The 19,353-nt window shown below is 29.3% G+C and overlaps 1 protein-coding gene across 1 annotated transcript; it reads right to left on the bottom strand.

Annotated features, from left to right (window-relative positions):
- Window positions 1-15,881: 15,881 nt before the first annotated feature.
- LOC126669236 (indole-3-acetic acid-amido synthetase GH3.6) lies at window positions 15,882-18,457 on the bottom strand. The gene is made up of 3 exons (XM_050362650.2): window positions 18,027-18,457; window positions 16,975-17,885; window positions 15,882-16,579 (listed from the first exon to the last, which is right to left on the bottom strand). The coding sequence occupies exons 1-3, from the start codon at window positions 18,338-18,340 to the stop codon at window positions 15,993-15,995; spliced, it is 1,812 nt and encodes a 603-aa protein (XP_050218607.1). The 5' UTR covers window positions 18,341-18,457; the 3' UTR covers window positions 15,882-15,992.
- Between the last annotated feature and the right edge of the window lie 896 nt (window positions 18,458-19,353).

The following is a 19,353-nucleotide window of genomic DNA, read 5'->3' on the forward strand; positions in this document are numbered from 1 at the left end:
TCGTCACAAATAGGAGATCCTTCATCTTGTTTCTCCATATGTGGTAATTTGTGCCATTTAAACTGACCATCTTGCCAGTCTTTGCCTCCATATTTTCGACAAGTGCCCAGTACTATAAATATATCTAATTTATTTTCTGATGTGGAGGATCCACTATCTAGTGGCAACCACAGAGCATACGATAAATAGATATATAAAAACTCAAACCGGCTCCGATACCAGTTGTTGGGCGGCACAGCGGAAATTCAAATTAATTATGCTAGTGAATAACGTATTGTGCTAAATAATTATACCGGAAAAATTCCCAGGAAAGATTGGAGGGTCACGAGCGGACCACTTAAGTACCAACCTCCTAGACAGAATTCAACACGATATAACTAACTTCACAATAGGGAATTCCAACTAGCCTAATCGTTAGCGTCGAAAATAAATTAAGGACGGCAGAAACAAAATAATAAATGACACCGAGAATTTTTAACGTGGTTCACCCAAAATGCTGGATTACGTCCACGGGACAAAGTCCGAATAATTCTTCCACTATTATCAAAATAGCAGGCATACAAAGAGAGTAATTTTACAGAGAGATCTCACCAAAATAATGACACTCAAGTGTTTCCCACACACCCGTAAACTCACTATTTTTATCTCTCAATTCTCTCACCCCTCACCCTTTAGAGAAAACGTTTCTCTAGCTCGCCTATTAGCTCGAAGCTAATACTCTCACTCACAAATGCTTGTGAATTTTGGTGATATTCCTTCATTCACCTCCTTGCCTCTATTTATAGGCAAGGAAGTGAGTTGCCTCCAAGCAAAATTGCTTGGAGGCCACGGCAATTTGCTTGGAGTAGCCTCCAAGCAATTTGCTTGGAGGTTACTCCAAGTGATGTATTAATTTTTTATTTTTTTTTTTTTTTTTTTTTTTTTTTTTTTTTTTTTTAATAATTACATCATGTGAGCCCACATGTTGGAGGGACCCACGCCAACACACCCCGGGGGGATCAGGGGTTCGGTCCAATTATGCAGCTCACTTCTAATTTTAGCATAAAAATATAAAAATTAAGTTAAATTTACTTTTAAAGGCTACTCCCCCCCGATCTACAAAGATAAATTAAGTTTAATTAGGGTTTTGAACTTACGGGTAATGTCATAAAAATTACGGGTAATGTCATAAAAATTCACCAACTTTACACGTTTTTTCAATTTAATCACGTTTGTTCAAATTTCTCATTAAAACCAACGAGTTGTAGCTCAAATGGTATAAGCGCTGGACAGCAAACTGTCAAGGTCGTGGGTTCATTTCCTCCCACAAGCGCTCCCACTCCAATTATAAAAAAAAAAAATTCTCATTAAAATACACCAACTCATTTTTTTTCCAAATTCATACACGGTGCTGACATGTCACTCATTTATTGGTTAAAAATGACTTACAACTCAACAAATTGCACAAATGAATGAGTGCCATGTCAGTACCGTGTATGAACTTAAAAAAAAATTTGGTGTATTTTTATGAGAAATTTTAAAAAACGTGATTAAATTGAGAAAACGTGTAAAGTTGGTAAATTTTTATGACATTACTATTTAAATTAATAATATTCTTTCTTTTTCTTTAAATTCAATGAAAAAATATATACTCAGATAATGTTTTTTTTTCCATAGAAAATGAATCTTCATAATATTATTTATAATCATGGCCATACCCAATAGGATAAAGTCTGTTCACTTTATTTTATTTTTCGATCAAACCGAAATTTTATTCAAACCCTACTAATTAGAGGAGAGCATCAGTCAGTTCACTTTGATTTTGATTCCACTAAAACCAACGCTGACAAACTTCTCTAAATCTCAAACCAAAACATAGTTATTTTCACCAAACATCAAACTTTCTTTTGGCCGAAATTTTAGTCGGTTCGGTTTAGTTTCAAATTTCCGTTTGAATTTATTTTATAAGTTAAATAAAAATATTAATTTTATGGTAAAATAACAAATAACCCAAGATTCAGACTAAAAGTAAAAAAATTCTTAATTTTGTTAAAAAGTTCGTTTCGGTCAGTTTTTCGGTTATTTTGGTTTTACAACCTCCCAAACCGAACCATATTCATTGAACTCCAAAGTCTTCAAAATCTGAGACCAAACCAACTGTTTTCACTAAAAACTGACTGAAATATCAAGTTTGGGATGTTCTTTTCCAAAGTCATAAATTTGACCTTAACCAATGAATGAGTGACACGTCAGCACCGTGTATGAATTTGGGAGTAAATGAAAGTTGATGTATTTTTATGAAAAATTTTAAAGAACGTGATTAAATTAAAAAAAACGTATAAAATTGGTGAATTTTTATAATAGAACCCCTTATAATTAAGATTATTCAAGGTTAATTAGATTTAATTAAGTATTCCACTGTATTTGTTTTGAAAGGGTGGAAAATGATATAATTTACTTATGAAAACAGCCCAAAATTGATTATTGCTCATAATAGAAAATCAGATCAAATTCTAATTCTTCACCCAATTTTCATAAAAGGAAAGAAGGAGTTGAACATGATACGTAATCACGCAATCAAATGCTAATTAATTAGAAAACAAAATGAAAAATCGAAATCATTCCATTAAGTAAAGTACCATTGCAAGTATTTGACATGTACCCTCTAATAAGATGTTGAAGTTGCTTTCAATTGTCTAATTGGAATCATATTCAATTTTTTTTATGGATGCGATCATCTAAAGAGAAAGATAAAAAGACGAGCTTATCGGTAGATTCAATAATTGCACCTTATAGGCTTTGCTAATTGGTTCAAATTTAAAGGAAAATAAGTCATTTATATCCCTAATTAATTCAAAGATCGAGGAAGCCCACAACGTTCGGAAGATTCAAGAGAAAATGTCACCATATACCCCAAAATTTGAAAAGTTTATGTTAGTGACCTAACATAATATTTTTAGCAAAAATCCCTCTTTTTTAAAAGTCTCTTTACATATGTACCTCACTTGAATCTTAATCCTATTTTACCCTTCCTTTATCTTCTCCAACACCAAGATCTGCTATCATTATACCTAAATTCAAACTCTGACGGTTCATTTTCTTTCGGATTTGTGATCGTTGATCTAATGCCTTATCCTAATGCGTCTCATCAAAAACTACAACTCAGAATAGTGCTACCCATTTACACTCATTCTTTGCAATTGAGACAAAAAACGATTCAAATTTGATGGGTTGAAAATTAAGAGCAAATTTTTTGATGTAAGAATAAAATGGGTAATTAATTTTTTAGTAGAACTGATGTCTTTAAAGTTGTACCGATTTGAAAAAGAACGACATCGATGGAAGAAAATGGGAGCATGAAGTGTGAAGCATAAAGAATCAATGAAGGTTCATGTCTCAAGATCTGGGTTTGGGTTTGCTTTCTATTTTGGGAATTCTGCAGAAGTTTGTTTCCGTTTGATTTAATTATGAAGATTCTAGCTCTTAAAGTTAGATTACTTTACTGATCTTTTAGGTAATATTGGTTGTGTATGAATTACTGAGTCATCTTTATGAACTAATGAGCAATTTCCAATCTTATTAAATCTATTTTATGATTTTAATTGTACTCTTTACTTTTGGATTCGTTTGAATTATTTAAAGTCTTCTTGTTCATGTTAACCTTTTAGTTTTTCTATTTTTATAGTGCGTATAGATTGTATATCCATGACCATATTCTTCATAATCTATTCATATGCTAAACTTTTATTATAACAGATTGAAAAGAGTTGAATGTTGTATTTGATTTAGTCCAAATAATACTTCATATCAAGAAGTTAAGAAATATGGTTTTTCAACACTTCACTTCACTGCAGCATTACAGTATTAGTTGGTTACACATTATGTAACTGACGTTAGGAAGAGCAAGATCAATTAAAACATACATAACAAATTGTTAGTATGGTTTAAATTTAATATAAATTTAATATATATTTAAAATAAACTAATTAAGATTAAATTCAATGTAAACTTTATATGTATATATACTTAAATACAAATTGAATATATATTTTAAGTGAAATGTATTTGATAGTCTATAAAACTAAAAATCACTCTGATGTGAACCTGATATGAACCTATATCAACTGAACAATCTTAATTCATTTTATTATAAAATATATCTTACTGCTTTTTATGATCTTATTGATATTTTATATAGAGAGAATTTGGAGATATAGTCTAGAATAAGAATTGAATAACTCTTTTAATTGAAATGTATTTGATAGCCTATAAAACTAAAAATCAACCTAATGTGAACCTGATGTGAACCTATATCAATTAAAATATTTCAATTCATTATTTAATCAAATTTATTTTGATGCTCTTTACAATCTTAAATGACATTTTATATAGAGAGAATTTTGAGATTTAGTATAATATACTAGTTGAATATCTCTTTTAAGTGAAATGTATTTGACAAACTATAAAACCGAAAATCAACTTGATATGAACCTAAAGTCAGTTTATATCAATTGAACTATTTTAATTTAATTTTTAATCAAATTTGTCTTACTGCTTTTTACAATCTTAAATGATATTATATATAGAGAGAGTTTTGCAATTTAGTGTAATATAGAAATTGCAAATCTCTTTTAAGTGTTCTATATTTGATAGTCTATAAAATCAAAAATCAACCTGATATTAACCTGATGTTAACCTATATCAACTGAACTAACTTAATTCATTTTTTTATAAAATTTATTTTACTGCTCTTTACAATCTTAACTAATATTTTATATAGATAAAAAATTTGAGATTTAGTGCAATATACAATTGAATATATCTTTTAGGTGAAATGTATTTGATAGTTTATAAAACCAAAAATAAACCTGATATAAACCTGATATGAACCTATATCAACCGAACTACCTTAATTCATTTTTTTATAAAATTTATTTTGCTGCTCTTTACAATCTTATCTGATATTTTATATAGAGAGAATTTTGAGAGTCTACTATAAGAATTGAATAACTGTTTTTAAGTGAAATGTAATTGATAGTCTATTAAACTGAAAAATAATTTGATGTGAACCGTATATGAACCTGAAATAATACCACAAACTGAACTTTTTGGTACGTATGAATATATTGAATTTGATTTCAACTTCTGATTTCATAATTTATCTTTGGGTTGGATCTGCAGGGATTCGATCATATTTGAAGCGAGAGGAGAAAACTAAGCTGATGGGCACGGACAAGGTAATAATAGGTTTGCACTAGATGTTGCTGAGGCCACAAGTGAATGCTTGTGCATGAGCTTTCTTGAGCTGCTTCAGGCTCTTATATTTCTCCAAAGGTGGGGGAACTTCTTCTACTACTGCTTCTTATAGTTGAAAACATGATAACATGTTCATACTTTTACCTTTATTTTAGGGTCATTTAAAATAAGATTTGAACAATGTGCTCGCCTTTCAAGGTTACTAGGGTGGTTGTTACATACAAGTACCATTGCCCATCACCGTCTCCTCCATCACCACACAAGCCCATCACCATCGCTTCCATTTTTGTCACAGCTCCGATCTGTCGTCTCCTTTATTGTCGCCTCCATCGCCACTATTCTTTGTGCAACACCAACCACACTGCAATATTGTAAACACCACCTTCAAGAATTGCAACCACTATTAATCTCAAATTTTCTTTCCAAATTCTTGTAAAATATTGTAATTTAAGCATTTGTTTACACTTCCTCGCAATAACAATCACTGGCATAGCAAAGTTCATCAACCTGGACAATATCATTTACACTAACCAACATAATCATAGATGATTCAAAAATATATTCCAAACATAAACTATAACCAATTGCAATCACCTGACATAGTCCAATTAAATTCATTGCAACAAACTGTACATCAGTATATCTTTTTGAATTGAAAAACATATGCATCACAATACAAGAAGATTTTATTGAATTCAAAACAATTTTCAATCTACTTTTGATTCTTATTTACAAAATGCTGTCTATTTTCTCACTTCACCACTGCAATCTTGCTTCTATAGCTACCGTCTCTGATTTGGTTCAGTCAAATATTAAAATATGAGCACTCCGCTTCATCCTAGCCGTTAGCGTCGAATCCTTCTCATCAGCATGAGCAACAACAAGTACCTCCTTCTTCGCCGGAGAACGATCCGTTTCTCTTCCTCCGATGAGAAGTTTCTGTGATTGTACTCAATTTAATGGCCATCTTCATTATAATTCAAAATCATATGTGCTGCTATTTCTGAAGATCAGAGTTAGGTTAAACATGTGTTTAACATATAAATGGTAGATATGTCCTATTTCAGTATAAAATCAACTTATTTGGGGTAATGGGTGATTTACGCAAACATTTTCATCTTTTTGAGTGATTTTTGTAGATTTTTATTTTGTGAGGTAAAAACAATAGAGAGTTGCTCTTTTAGGGGATTTGTGTAAAAAATTCAAGATTCAAATATACTCCTAATATCTTAAAAAGAGAGTAAACAGACCCTATGATGTTGACAACCAAGTCCATAACGTCTTATTTATAAGTTAAAATTGGGGTATGTCGTTAAATATATATTTGAATCTTTCCAGATGTTAAGCGCTCACTTCATCACTTCATGCTGTATACAAATTTTAGGGGCATAATGACCCTTTTTTCAATTTTAAAAGATTATATTTGAAGCCAATTGCTATTTATAATTTTTGTTTAGGGAACCGATTTTCGCACTACAAGCTCTTATAATTGCTCTCCAAATATTTTCAAATAGGCTAATATACCCTCATAACCCAAATCAGTATATCAATTAAAGATTTTGAGGCACATCAGCCAAATCTTTCAATTACTTTTCTTTTAATCAACATTTTCTAGTACCTGATTCAATTTATTATAGCTCTTTCTATTTTTTCCAACCAGCATTAGTTTCATATAATTATAAATAAATTGTAGTAATAATTAAATGGTAAACTTTTATTACGATATTAATTTTTTACTTAAAATTAAAATGACTCTTTTTAAATATTTAATTTTATTTCATATCATTGTAATATAGCAAGGATATAAATTTTAAAATAATTTTTTTAAAAATAAAAATATATATCTAAAGATGTACATAAACAATTAATGTTTATGCAATGGAGATAATACTTATTTTTTCATATTATTTTTCTCTTTTGATAGAACTTTTTATTTTCAATACTGAGCTATAAATTATTAATTTAGAGTTATTATTTATAATTTATAGAATATACTATTTGTGAACTTTTTGTCATTGAATTTTATTTTTATCTATTTAAATTGAACAAATCTACAGTTTATTATTTTGTTTAATTGGATTTTAAAATTAAAATAATAATGTTAGATCATTACCGTTTCATCTTTATAATTAATACATACAATAAAAATTTGTTCCTTATATGGTAACCTTACGACTAGTTTAATTACAATTTAATATTATAAAATGTATGTATGTGTTATTATTATTATTATTATTATTATTATTATTTCAGTCTAGGCACTAGCTATTAAATATACCAAGAAAACTATTATTAGTTAGTAGTCAAATTATCCACCTTTTGAATAAATAATGATAATTTTCAGTAATTTATTTATGTAAAAATATTAAATATAAAGTAACAAATTTTGTATGAAGAAAAATTGCAAGACTTACAAAATTTATAATATTAAATTATAGTGTAAAAATGGAAGTATAATGTAATAATATAAGTTTAGTATTTAAAAAATAACAATAATCTAAACAATTGTTTTTGGGCTTTTCAATAAGGATTGTAGAAGATAAAAGAAAGTTCCAGTAAAATATAAAAGGCTTATTCACCAAAAAATGCCAAACCTTTGCGGATTTGGTCAATTTTAGCCAAACCTTTAAAAACCACCATATTTAGTCAAACCTTATATGTTGTGTTTCTTTTTCAGCCATTTTTGAATCGAACCGGATTTTGTGCTTACATGTCATCCATGTCACTCCCAACTCAACAAAACTTGTTGACATGGCATATTCCAATCACTAACCCAAACCTAACCAAACCAAAGACCAAATCAAACAAAATCAAATCCAACTAAATCAAATCAATTCAATTTTTAAAAAAAAATTATATTTAATTAAAATAAATATTAAATAAAATATTTCCAATTAAAAATTAACATATCACATAATCTCTTTATTTTATTTCATATATTAAATTCTAAAATTCTAAAAATAATAAAAATCTAATATCACATTTTTTTTATCACTGAAAAGTGAAAACCCTAATTTTCATTCTCTTTACCAATTTTTCTGCATCTCCATTTCAGCCGTCACCACCTCTGTTTCTAACCGCCACACTCGTTTCGCCTTCAGCCACCGTACTCGTTTCAACGTCAGCTGCCGCACTTCTTCTTTCAGATGCAGTCGCGACACTCCTTTTAACTCCAGTTGTCGTCGTTTTCGGCCGAAAAAACCGTACCCAGCTGTTCCCTCATAGCGATGGTGATGAATGGAAAAGTGGCGAATACAATAGCGGTTCTTTTTTTTTTTAATTTGGAAGTTAACAATGGAGAGAATCTGGTTTAATTCATGACCACAAGAGTAATTTATGCAAGAATTTATATGTATCTTTATTGAATCTGAGAAATTTAATCTTTTGATTGGTTTTAATCTTGCATATATTTTCATTTATGGGTTAGACATGGGGATTTTTCTGATTTTGCAGATTAAAAGGAAGAATATCATAAGTGTCTAAAGATTTGTATGCAGCAACTAAGGGTTTGGTTATAGTGGATTCGATGCAACGTTTTAAGGTTGTGTTGGTTGTTTGAGTTTAAGATGGTGGTGGTTGTTGGTCGCCAGAGATTACATGGTAGTGGAAATTAGAAGAAATTTTATTAGATTTTAATTTTAATTATATATCCATTAGATTATTAAATAAAATAAATTTAATAGATTTAGGTTAAATTTGATTTTATTGAATTAATTAGAATTTTAGTTAATTTTAATTAATGTTAATTAGAATTAATTAGAGAATATAATTAAAATTTATATAGAAATTAATTAAAATTAAATTTAAATAAATTTATTAGTCGGCGTGAATTTTAATCGGAATAAAATAAAATGTTGAGATAGTTAATATTTATTTTAATTAAATATTTTTTTTTTAAAATTGAATTGATTTGATTTAGTTGGATTTGATTTTATTTGATTTAGTCTTTGGTTTAGTTAGGTTTGGGTTAGTGATTTGGAATTTGCCATGTCAGCTAGTTTTGTTGAGTTGGCAGTGACATGGATGACATGAAGGCACAAAATCTGGTTTGATTCAAAAATTGCTGAAAAAGAAACACAACATATATGGTTTGGCTAAATATGGTGGTTTTTAAAGATTTGGCTAAAATTGACCCAAGCCGCAAAGATTTGGCATTTTTCGGTGAATAAGCCAATATAAAACTTGGAAAAATAATTGTATTTGAAGCGTGGACAAAAGAAAATAAAGGTAAACACCAAGGATATAATTGGTCCTTTCGCTAAAATTTGGGGCGTAGATATAACATAATGGCGAAAATCGTTTCCCTTTGTTTAATATTAAGTTGTATAACTCAGTGACCAGAAAATTAATGCTATCTATCTATATCTATACTATATATAAAAGTACGGATGGAGGGACATGCAAATTTACTGAATAATCTTTTTCAGTTTACTACTAAATAAAGGTTTTATAGTCATTAACTAATTAGTTATTTAACTAATCACTATTGCAATTAAAGTCCTAATTAGAATAGGTAGCTAAATTATCTCCAATTTAATTTTTAAAATGTAAAAAATAACTAAATTGTCTCCAAATTAATAAGAATGCCTATCTTTTAGTTTGATTGAACTATAAAATTAAAATATTATATTTGGTCAATATATTATTATTTAAATTTCTATCTTATTATTTTTAAAGATATTATTAATAAATTTAAGTTAATTATTTAATTATGATTATTATGGGGATATGCAAATAAATTCTTAACTAATTTAATATTAATTATAAATAAAAAATTGATCTAATTATAAAAAATTTATTAATACGTTCATTGACGAGTTATATTACGAGGTACATGCATGGCACGACAAAAAAATCAAATTTCAAGTTGGCAAATCCTCTTATCCCTGCTTTTTTATTCTTTAATAAAATGTTAATATCCTTAATACTAACAAAATTTTGTGTGCTCACAACCTTTCTAAATAATGGCTGCCAATTTTTGAAGTTGTTCTCATTAGTAAGTTTTTCTATTCTATATTGCTTTTATTCATTTAATGTCTCGGTTTCGTTGCTCTTTGTTTTTTTTTAATTAATTTGAGTTTTTTTAGGGTTTGTTTTATATGCAGCAAACAACGTTATTTTCTATTTTTACCGTAATGCTCAAAATCAACATGAATGGTTTAAGGCATCAAATTCTGATATTATTTATTTTGTATTAATGAACAATATAAACTCTTATTTAAATTAGGTATACCACCACTTGCCGAAATCATAATTGAATTAGGATTGCCGGAATCATAATTTGATTAGGAATATCATTGTATCAGAAACGTGATCTAATCAAAATAGTCAAAAATTCAAAAATAATTATTCACTATTTTCATAAAATAGCTATTTTATCTTATGCTACATGAATCAGACATAGCTTACATGTTTTAGTGGTTATTAATTCATCATAACGTTAAATATATATGGCTATAGGGGCTTGATAAAAAGGAAAAAAGAAAGAAAGAATGTACATTAAATTAACAAAAATCCATTTTTAATTGCACCTTCAATATAATAATTTATCTCTTAAAAAATATGTAAAAACTTATTAGTTTAAACTATTATTGTTTAATATTATTATTAATTAAAAATTACTATAATTATTGACGTGTCACATTACGAGCCATGTGCGTAGCACGTAAAATAATACTAGTAAGAATAAAGTCTTGAATAATATGGTAAGAATCAAAAAGTTTAGTTTACCATCTCAGTAAAAATACTATATTACTGATTTTCAATAATATATGAATATTACTTAAAAAAGGAAAATATGACTATTAGGTTAAGGCATGGGTGTGCTCAGTTATGTTCAAGGCTATGCTTGACAGTTGAGAGCATAAGTGAGGAGACAATATTCTTTCCAGAGAAACATATCACAGCAATGCCTGAATTCTTCAGGTTTTTGTTTCTGAATTTTAACCCAAAAGTTCAATTTTTTAAGAAAAAACAGCCTTACTTTAATTTAAAATTCAACGTACATTGTTCACGATTGGTATAAAAAAATTATATAGTTATATAACAGTATAAAAATATCATTTCGAATACAAAAGATTAAATTTGTAATAAGTTTTACTTCCTCACACCTAAAAATCTGTATATCCAAGTCTTACAAGTGCCAACTAAAATTAAAATGTGCTTATATGCAAGGCGTAGGAAGGGTATGCGGCCGCGTCCTTCTGTCGGCCAAAATCTAAATAAAAAACTTATATACAATTAATGGCGTAGACATTTTATAATATTTTCAAAATGAATAAAATTATCATCTTACGAGTATTGCTTTATTTTATGTATTTTCAATTTTTATATTTCGTTCATTACAATAGAATAAATATGGATATAGAATTTAGTTAAATACAAATTTAATTACGAATTCAGGGTCTCCAAAAGAAAGAAAATGATGAACAATATGATCCCAAAAAACAAAAACAGACAGAGGCAGTGACCACAGACAAGAGTACTGGAAAACAAAACAAACAACTGCAAGAACCTTATCTTCAATAAGTGAAAACTGCTTTAATCAGAAAAAAACTGTAAGAATTGTCTCTCTCAAATTCAGGAACAATGTCTGCTATTATTGTCTTGTAAACAGATTTTGTAGTATTTCTGATTCTACCTTATCTGTACCCTGTCATGCCACCCTTCAAACCAAGACCCACATACCACAAAACAATAAAATTGTCTGACTCTCTCAACAGTTCTTGTCTTTGACCACTCTTTAATTTCTTGCTGCATGAATTTCAGCCGATTTTCATGGCTTCCTTTGGGTCCAGGTGACATATTCATATAGGTCATTTCAAGGATTTTTATTGGCAAAATACATGTTTAGGTTCCTGTACTATCACATGTTTTTGAATTAGGCACCTCCATTATAACTTGTATATATTGATTCCTTGCACTTTTAATTCTGTAGACATTAGATCTGTCTTTCATAAATGTGTAACGGCGACAAAAAACCAATTGAGAAACTTCTTTTTAACAAAAATAAAAGTACAATGACCTAATTCAATAAAATTTATGTAAAAAACACGAATAAAAGAGTTATCTCAGTCGTACTAGTGGTACGTGAAATACACATGCTCTATTACTGTGACAGAGGGAATTAATTTTCACAATTTAAAAGTATAGAGACTCAATCTTGACTTATATAAATAGAAGGACTCAATTTAAAAAAATATGAAGTGTAAGGATCTAAATATGCTTTTTTCCATTTTATTTGTATTGAACTGTATAAATGGGTGCATTTGTATTATATTGGACAGACTATGTGTTTGTTTTCGGGTCATATAATTTTGAAATGACAAATACTATAGGCTATAGCTTAGGAATTTGTATGTTTGTCAATGCAATTAATGGTGTGCATGCGTAGGATTGATGTGTTATTTTGTTTGATTTTGTAACAAATGTACAATGGTGTCCTTAATAATGTTTGAAATGACATACCTTGGATATGATATAAAGTAACACTATGGACTAGGGTTTTAATGTCAAGTAGTCATTTTTCTAGCATTCAATTTTGTCACGTTTTGATAATATCTTTATGGAATTCAGCTTTAGATAAAGTTTATATAAGTGTTTATTTTTAAAAATTAATAATAAAGTTCAACCTTCTTGCAGCAATAAAATTAAAAAATATTGAAAACTAATGAACCAGTTAAATTATAGAAACCGTTTATTTTTTGTTTACTATTTATAATACCATCCATTTTCAAATTTATTGCTAATTATAATTACAAGCAGGCACATTTTCTTGAATTTTGATGACCTCACCAACTTGACTATACAATCGTATTTTTTAAATTCAATAGTTTGATTCAGGCCGGAAGACATATGTTTATACTTGAATGGTTTAATTTTATATACTCTTTCCGTTCTGAACAAATTTTAAAAATTCATATTGTATTTTTATTACCAATTTATACTAAATTTTTATTTTTATCTTTTTAGTAATTTTAAATATACTTCAAATACAATTCAATTTATAATATGTTTAATTTATTATTAGGCGAGATTCCACTGATTAATAAGGATAAACATAATAAAATAAAATATTATCATGTTTTATTAATCTTTGTGCAAATTTCAACTATCTCTTTTAAACGGGAAAAGAAAAATAATTGAATTGACCCAATAACTAGGAGTATAAATTGTTTCATTTGACTCATGGCTTAACACTAATATTTTAGTCCCAATCACTAATATTGGATTGACAAATTTTCAAACCAAAAGCTAGTCGGATAGATAAACAACCTATAAATTTGGTTTAGTTTGATTTGATAATTTTTTTTAAATTAAGTTCAAACCATATTAAATAATTATTTATTTATTATATAAAATAAAAAAAATTGATATATTGAAATTATATGCGGAGCAACACAATAATGTATATATTAATTTAATAAATTATAATAATGACTAACAAATAAAAAAGAAATTTCATAAAAATTTATATTATGACTTTTTTTTCTATACTCCATTAATTTAATATCTGAACATTATTAAAAATTAATATTTCTTGATTGATAATAAATATAAAATATTAAAATCATAAAAAAAATTATTTCTCAAATATTAAAATATACTCCCTCCGTCCCAATAGAATTGAGCCCAAGCCCACCTGCTGCTGATGATGAAAGTCCTCCCACTGAAAGAAGTGGAATAAGCAAGCAAAGAACCCAAGCCCTTGACGTGTCCACTTTGAGAATTTTTTTTGTCCCAAAACTCTTGTCCACTTTCAAAAAGTAACTAACTTTTATACTCAATTATCCTATATTATCCCTATTTAAAATCCACTAATAAAAATAAGTTGCAAGTGGACCCTCTATTAAATAGGGGTATGACAAGAAAAGTAAAGCAAATTTTATAAAAGCTATAAACAATAATTGCTTTTCTTAAACTGTGTGATAAAGTCAAAGTGGACAACTCTATTGGGACGGAGGGAGTATTATTTTATAGAGTATAACTAAAAAAAGTGTTATAAATTTTATTTTTTTAAGTTATAGTATTTACGTTATTAATATATATATATATATATATATATATATATATATATATATATATATATATATATATATACATATGTCTTGTTTGATTTATGTTGTTTTATAATTTTTAAAACCGCAACCTAACCAATAATTGAGATTTTTTTATTTTTTTCAAATCAAAATCAAACAAGTAGTTATTTAAACATTATTTTTTGGTTTGGTTTGGTTGAAATGATTTACTTTGATTGGTTTGAATTGATTATTTAATAGGACCCTTAACTATAAAATCATACTACTTTAATTACTAATTAAAAATATTCATGCATTAGTTAAGTGTTAGAAGAAGTAAAGCATTTAATATTCTTTTAATTATTAGAAGAATCTATCTGTTTCAAAAATTGAGTCGAATATGGTTATAACATAGAGAGCATGTTCATTTGATAGGGTTCAAAATTCAATGCCTATCCAATTGATAAGCTATACAATTTTGTTTTCATATCCAAATGTATTCTAGAAATAGCTATTTCAAACAATCAAAGAACTGAATTACATAAATCTAATAATACTATTTCTATACCTCTATATACTCATGCCAATCTCATGACTCATGAACTCCAAAATCTCTAGCATTATACAGCTAATTAAAGATTTGCGGATAGAGTTGTTCTACTTCCTAATGCTATATTTTTTGTCTACTTGCTAGCAATTGATTGGTGCTTAACTGAAATCAGGAGATATATATATAATAGAATCGAGTCAATTTCAGTCGAAAGATTATCAAAATCGAGCGCGTCTTGCTTTTAAAATTCAGAAATTGATTCAAATTTAATGTAATGTAATTCTAGAAATTCACATTCAAATTCATTGCTCACATTAAATTTGATTTTATATATATATAATTTTTTAAAATTAATGCTTATCATCAAAATAGAGATATTATTATAGGAATATACAACTGTAAGAGCATAAATAAAATTAAATCTCAAATAGGTTACGAGCATGATGAACCAAATTTTTTTAAAATTTAAACTTAATTCGGTATTAATTAAATACCTGAAACTCAAACTTGAGTCGATTAAAATTGAATAACTTTTTGTATTTTTGAATTAATTTTTGATATTCAACTTGTTTTATGGTAATTAAGGCTTAGTACCATTCTAGTTATTTTTAGCTCAAAATTTGAGATTGTATTTGTTTGATAGTACTATATATCATTTCCATTTTCAATATTAAGCAATTATTAATTAGTCATGCAAGAAAGGATATGTGCCTCTATGTGATAGTCCAACTTGTATGTCACTAAGGAAAAAGTTGTTATGCTTTATCTTAAACATATAAAAAGAAAATAAACTAAAAGTAATTGGATTTTCTAGCTTTTTACCGTTTAAATTCATAGCCCCATGAGAGTTAAGTGGGCAGGATTCCTGGCTAGAATTAAGAATCAATTTCCTATAACATGTCATGATCTTTACAACCCCAAATAATAATTATAAATAAATAAAATAAATATAATGGACAAAAAGAATTAAAATGGAAAGAAGAAAGGTTCCCTTGAAACAGGAACTGTTTTTGTACATTGCTAATTCAAGTATCTAAACACATTAAACCAAGGCTAAAAAACAAAATTAAAATTAAAAATTAAACAAAAGAAAATAAATAACATTGAAACATGAGTTAACCTAAAAAGGTATTATCCTTAAACATTTCTCCCATAATTAAGACCACAAAAAACACTTCTTCTTTTTCTGATCAATTCTTGTTGATCCATTGCTTATGACCAGGAACCCATTTAGGACACTTAGGACTAAAATAACTAGACACAACCCTTGAGTTCAAAAGCTCAACAATAGGTGCAAATTTCACACATCTTGGTGTTTTGTACTGATTTATTGAAGCACCTAAGCTGATAGCATAATCCATTAGCTTATCGAAAGTACCCGCCTCGACGATCTTCATCTCGAGTGGCCCGATCGACTTATCGGAGGCACGGCCTTGTCGATACACACTGTTGAGTGACTCTTCAATTGTGAAGCAACAATCCTCAAAAATTGATGGAGGAATTGGGGTTGAACCATTAAGGGTAAGTTCCCAAAAGAGGACATAGTGGCCTGGGATACTAGTTGTGTCTGCATAGCTTGTGTACTCAGCTAATGTAGCATCAAATGGGACCAGATGGTTCAATGCATTTTTAACTGCAGTTTGTAGCTCAACTTCATCTGTTTTGTCTGAATCAATGCTTAACACTACATTTTTTCTGCATATAAAGTTGAATTGTGGTGCCTTGTTCTTGAATCCAGCCACTCTTAGCACATCACCCACTCTGTACCGATAAAGTCCTGAAAAATGTAACCAAATTAATCATTAGTCACACTATTGTAACCTATATAGCACCGAAACGAAAAAAATCTGAAAAAACAACCAAAACGGAAAATAGTAAACCAAAGTTTTCTACAAGAATAGAACTATAAATATAAAGTTTAAGAGTTTTAAAAGCGTTTTTATTTCCCTCGAGAAGGAAAGCTCAAGTAGAAGCACGGATCAATGTTTCCCGTTTTGGAAACGTCTCAGAAACTTGGCGTTTGGACACAAAACTTCATTTTTAACATAAAAAACTTAAAAATAACACCGTTTCTCCGAGCTCGTTTCCCTCTATCCGCTTCCATGCTACATATCCAATATCCAATCAATGAAAATGAATTAAATTATTTAAAATTCAAAGATAGAAACTTACCAGCATAAGTAGTAACAACAAGCTCATATTCATGACCAAGCTTGACATCAGCAAGATCAACCAATTGTTGCTGTTCTTTTTCATTCAGTGATTTATTGGAATTGGTGACTCTATGAACAGGCAAGAACTCAAAATAGGCCATAGTAGGAATAAGGGTATAAGAGACTTCACTTGGTTTACAAAGAGGGTTCAGATTGACTCCAAAGTAGCACTCAGAAGATGCATACATAGTACACACTAAAGGCAACCCATTGCTATAGTAATCAAGAGTTGGGATATACTGAGACATGGTCCCAGTCACAATCACATCAATATACTTTGTATTAGGCCAGATTCTTGTTATAATCCCCCTCCAAGAGTCTTGCCTACATTCACCCTCAATATAATCCGCAAGTTCCTGATCCGGTTTCAGAATTTTCGCCACGGCTTCACGGACCGAAAGATCCGTAATTTGCGAGTTAACCGTTCCGGTTCGGATATCGTTACAAAGAAGCTGCCAATGTTTTTCAAGAAACCGGATAGCGCGAATGAAGCCGGAGGCGAAAACCGCCCCGACTCGGAGCACTTCATTGCGTTGGCAGAGGCCACAGAGCATTTGGGAGTACATAGATTGGTAGGAATCAGGGCAAAGAATGGTTTGGTTTGGGCTAGTGTAGTTAGTGTAAGGGTCAAAAGGGCGGTCCTTGAAATGGGAACTTTTGTAGTAGCTAGTGAGGACCGGTCTAGCCAAAAGCCCACCTGGGGTCTTAGCTTCAGATTTTATAAACAAAAAGTACATTCCTTTGCCCTTTTCTAAACCAGGAACAAACTGGTTCATCACAGGCATCAACAGGCTATAAAGCAGTGACCTTCTTCCTAGCTCCTCTTCAATGGTTGGCATCAACTTTCTTTCACCACCCGAAGTACCAGAGCTGCAAAAATCACCAAATAAAATAAGCCCATTTAGCCAAAACATAAATTAAAACAACCCATTAAGCCAAATTAACCAAAACAATTTAAAAAAAAAACACTCATTAGACCAAAACAAGTGAGAAAATGATAATTTGACGAACCTCGTTAAGAACTCAGAAATGGGGTGAGAGCAAAGAATAGGAGAGGTATCACCATTGGCAATACGGTCAATATGAGGTTGAATATCCTCATAAGTAATAACGGGCATGATTTTCTTGAAAGATTCACGGGTATTACATCCATTAAGGCCATGGTTTTGCAAATACTCAACGTGAGCATTGCGGCTCAAGATTTCCTCAAGAACCTTGTTTTGAACCTCATCAGGGTTCGAGGTCACTTGCTCAATAAACTCGAGAGTTTTCTTGTTTTTCTCAGCAAGATTGTAACTATAAATCTCTTTTGGTGCTTCAGGCATGGTGTTTTTTTTTTGGTTCTTGCACTCTCTTAGTGTATTACTTAAGAGAATTTGAAAGAAAATTAGAGAGAGAAAGCAAGATTGTAGAGAGAGATGGGTTTGCTTGTGTAAGGAAGAAAAGGGATTGGAGTGGGTATTTATAGATCATTTAGCTATGTGCTATCAATTTTTGGGATTGAGAAGGTACTATTATTATTTTTAATGTTGGGGGTAAATATGTAATTGTGTGTACTTTTTATATTTTAATTTTGTGATTTTGTTTGGTCTTTATATAAAAGACCAAATTACATGTTACTTAAGAAAGTAGGCTGGCTTACACTATCTACTCAATGCTAACCGCCCCCTTTGACAATTTCCTCAATGATCTTTTCATGCTTTCATGGAGTAGAATCATATAGCTAGTATTAATCTCATGTATGGAATTTCCAATAAGATTGTGTCGAATTAGAAGACTCTAACATCAATTTGAATATGAAATTGTTTAGTAGACTAAAAAAATGAAAGAAAAAAGGTACACGAGACAGATTAAATAAAAATTAGTGAATTAAAAAGAGAAATGAGATGATTATAAAAATTTATAATACTAAAACGTATCAAGATAAAAAAAATTACTGACTAGAAAAACAACCGCCCATTATCTTTTTATTGATTTCACCTTTGAATTGTCAAATGTAATACCGGCAGTAAAAAAAATTGTTTCCTCACCCGATTCTCATCTCATCAAACTTACTATTGCCTACTACCAAATGAAACTTTTTCATCTTTATATTTTTTAAGCCACTTTGATCTGCAGTAGTCTTGTTTCTTCTTTCGATGTTTTCCGTTTTCAATTTCTGCATTTTGTTGTTTTTATATTTGTCTGTTGTTTTACATCTCCTTCGATGGAGTTCATACTTTTCCTTGTAGAAGTTTTATTGTCCTTAATGAGATGTTCATGTGTGCATCTTCTTAAGCGATATCTAAGTTATTCATGGTACAAATTGAGCAAATCGGATTTAAATTGTCATAAATGT

The sequence above is a fragment of the Mercurialis annua genome, linkage group LG2 (assembly GCF_937616625.2).
Source record: "Mercurialis annua linkage group LG2, ddMerAnnu1.2, whole genome shotgun sequence".
Classification (NCBI taxonomy): Eukaryota; Viridiplantae; Streptophyta; class Magnoliopsida; order Malpighiales; family Euphorbiaceae; genus Mercurialis; species Mercurialis annua.

Excerpts from the sequence above, each read along its gene's own strand:
- LOC126669236 (XM_050362650.2), bottom strand. The coding sequence starts at position 18,340 with ATGCCTGAAGCACCAAAAGAGATTTATAGTTACAATCTTGCTGAGAAA. Across the intron at positions 17,886-18,026 it reads ATTTCTGAGTTCTTAACGAG|CTCTGGTACTTCGGGTGGTG; the intron begins GTTCGTCAAATT and ends TGATTTTTGCAG. Across the intron at positions 16,580-16,974 it reads TGTTGTTACTACTTATGCTG|GACTTTATCGGTACAGAGTG; the intron begins GTAAGTTTCTAT and ends TACATTTTTCAG.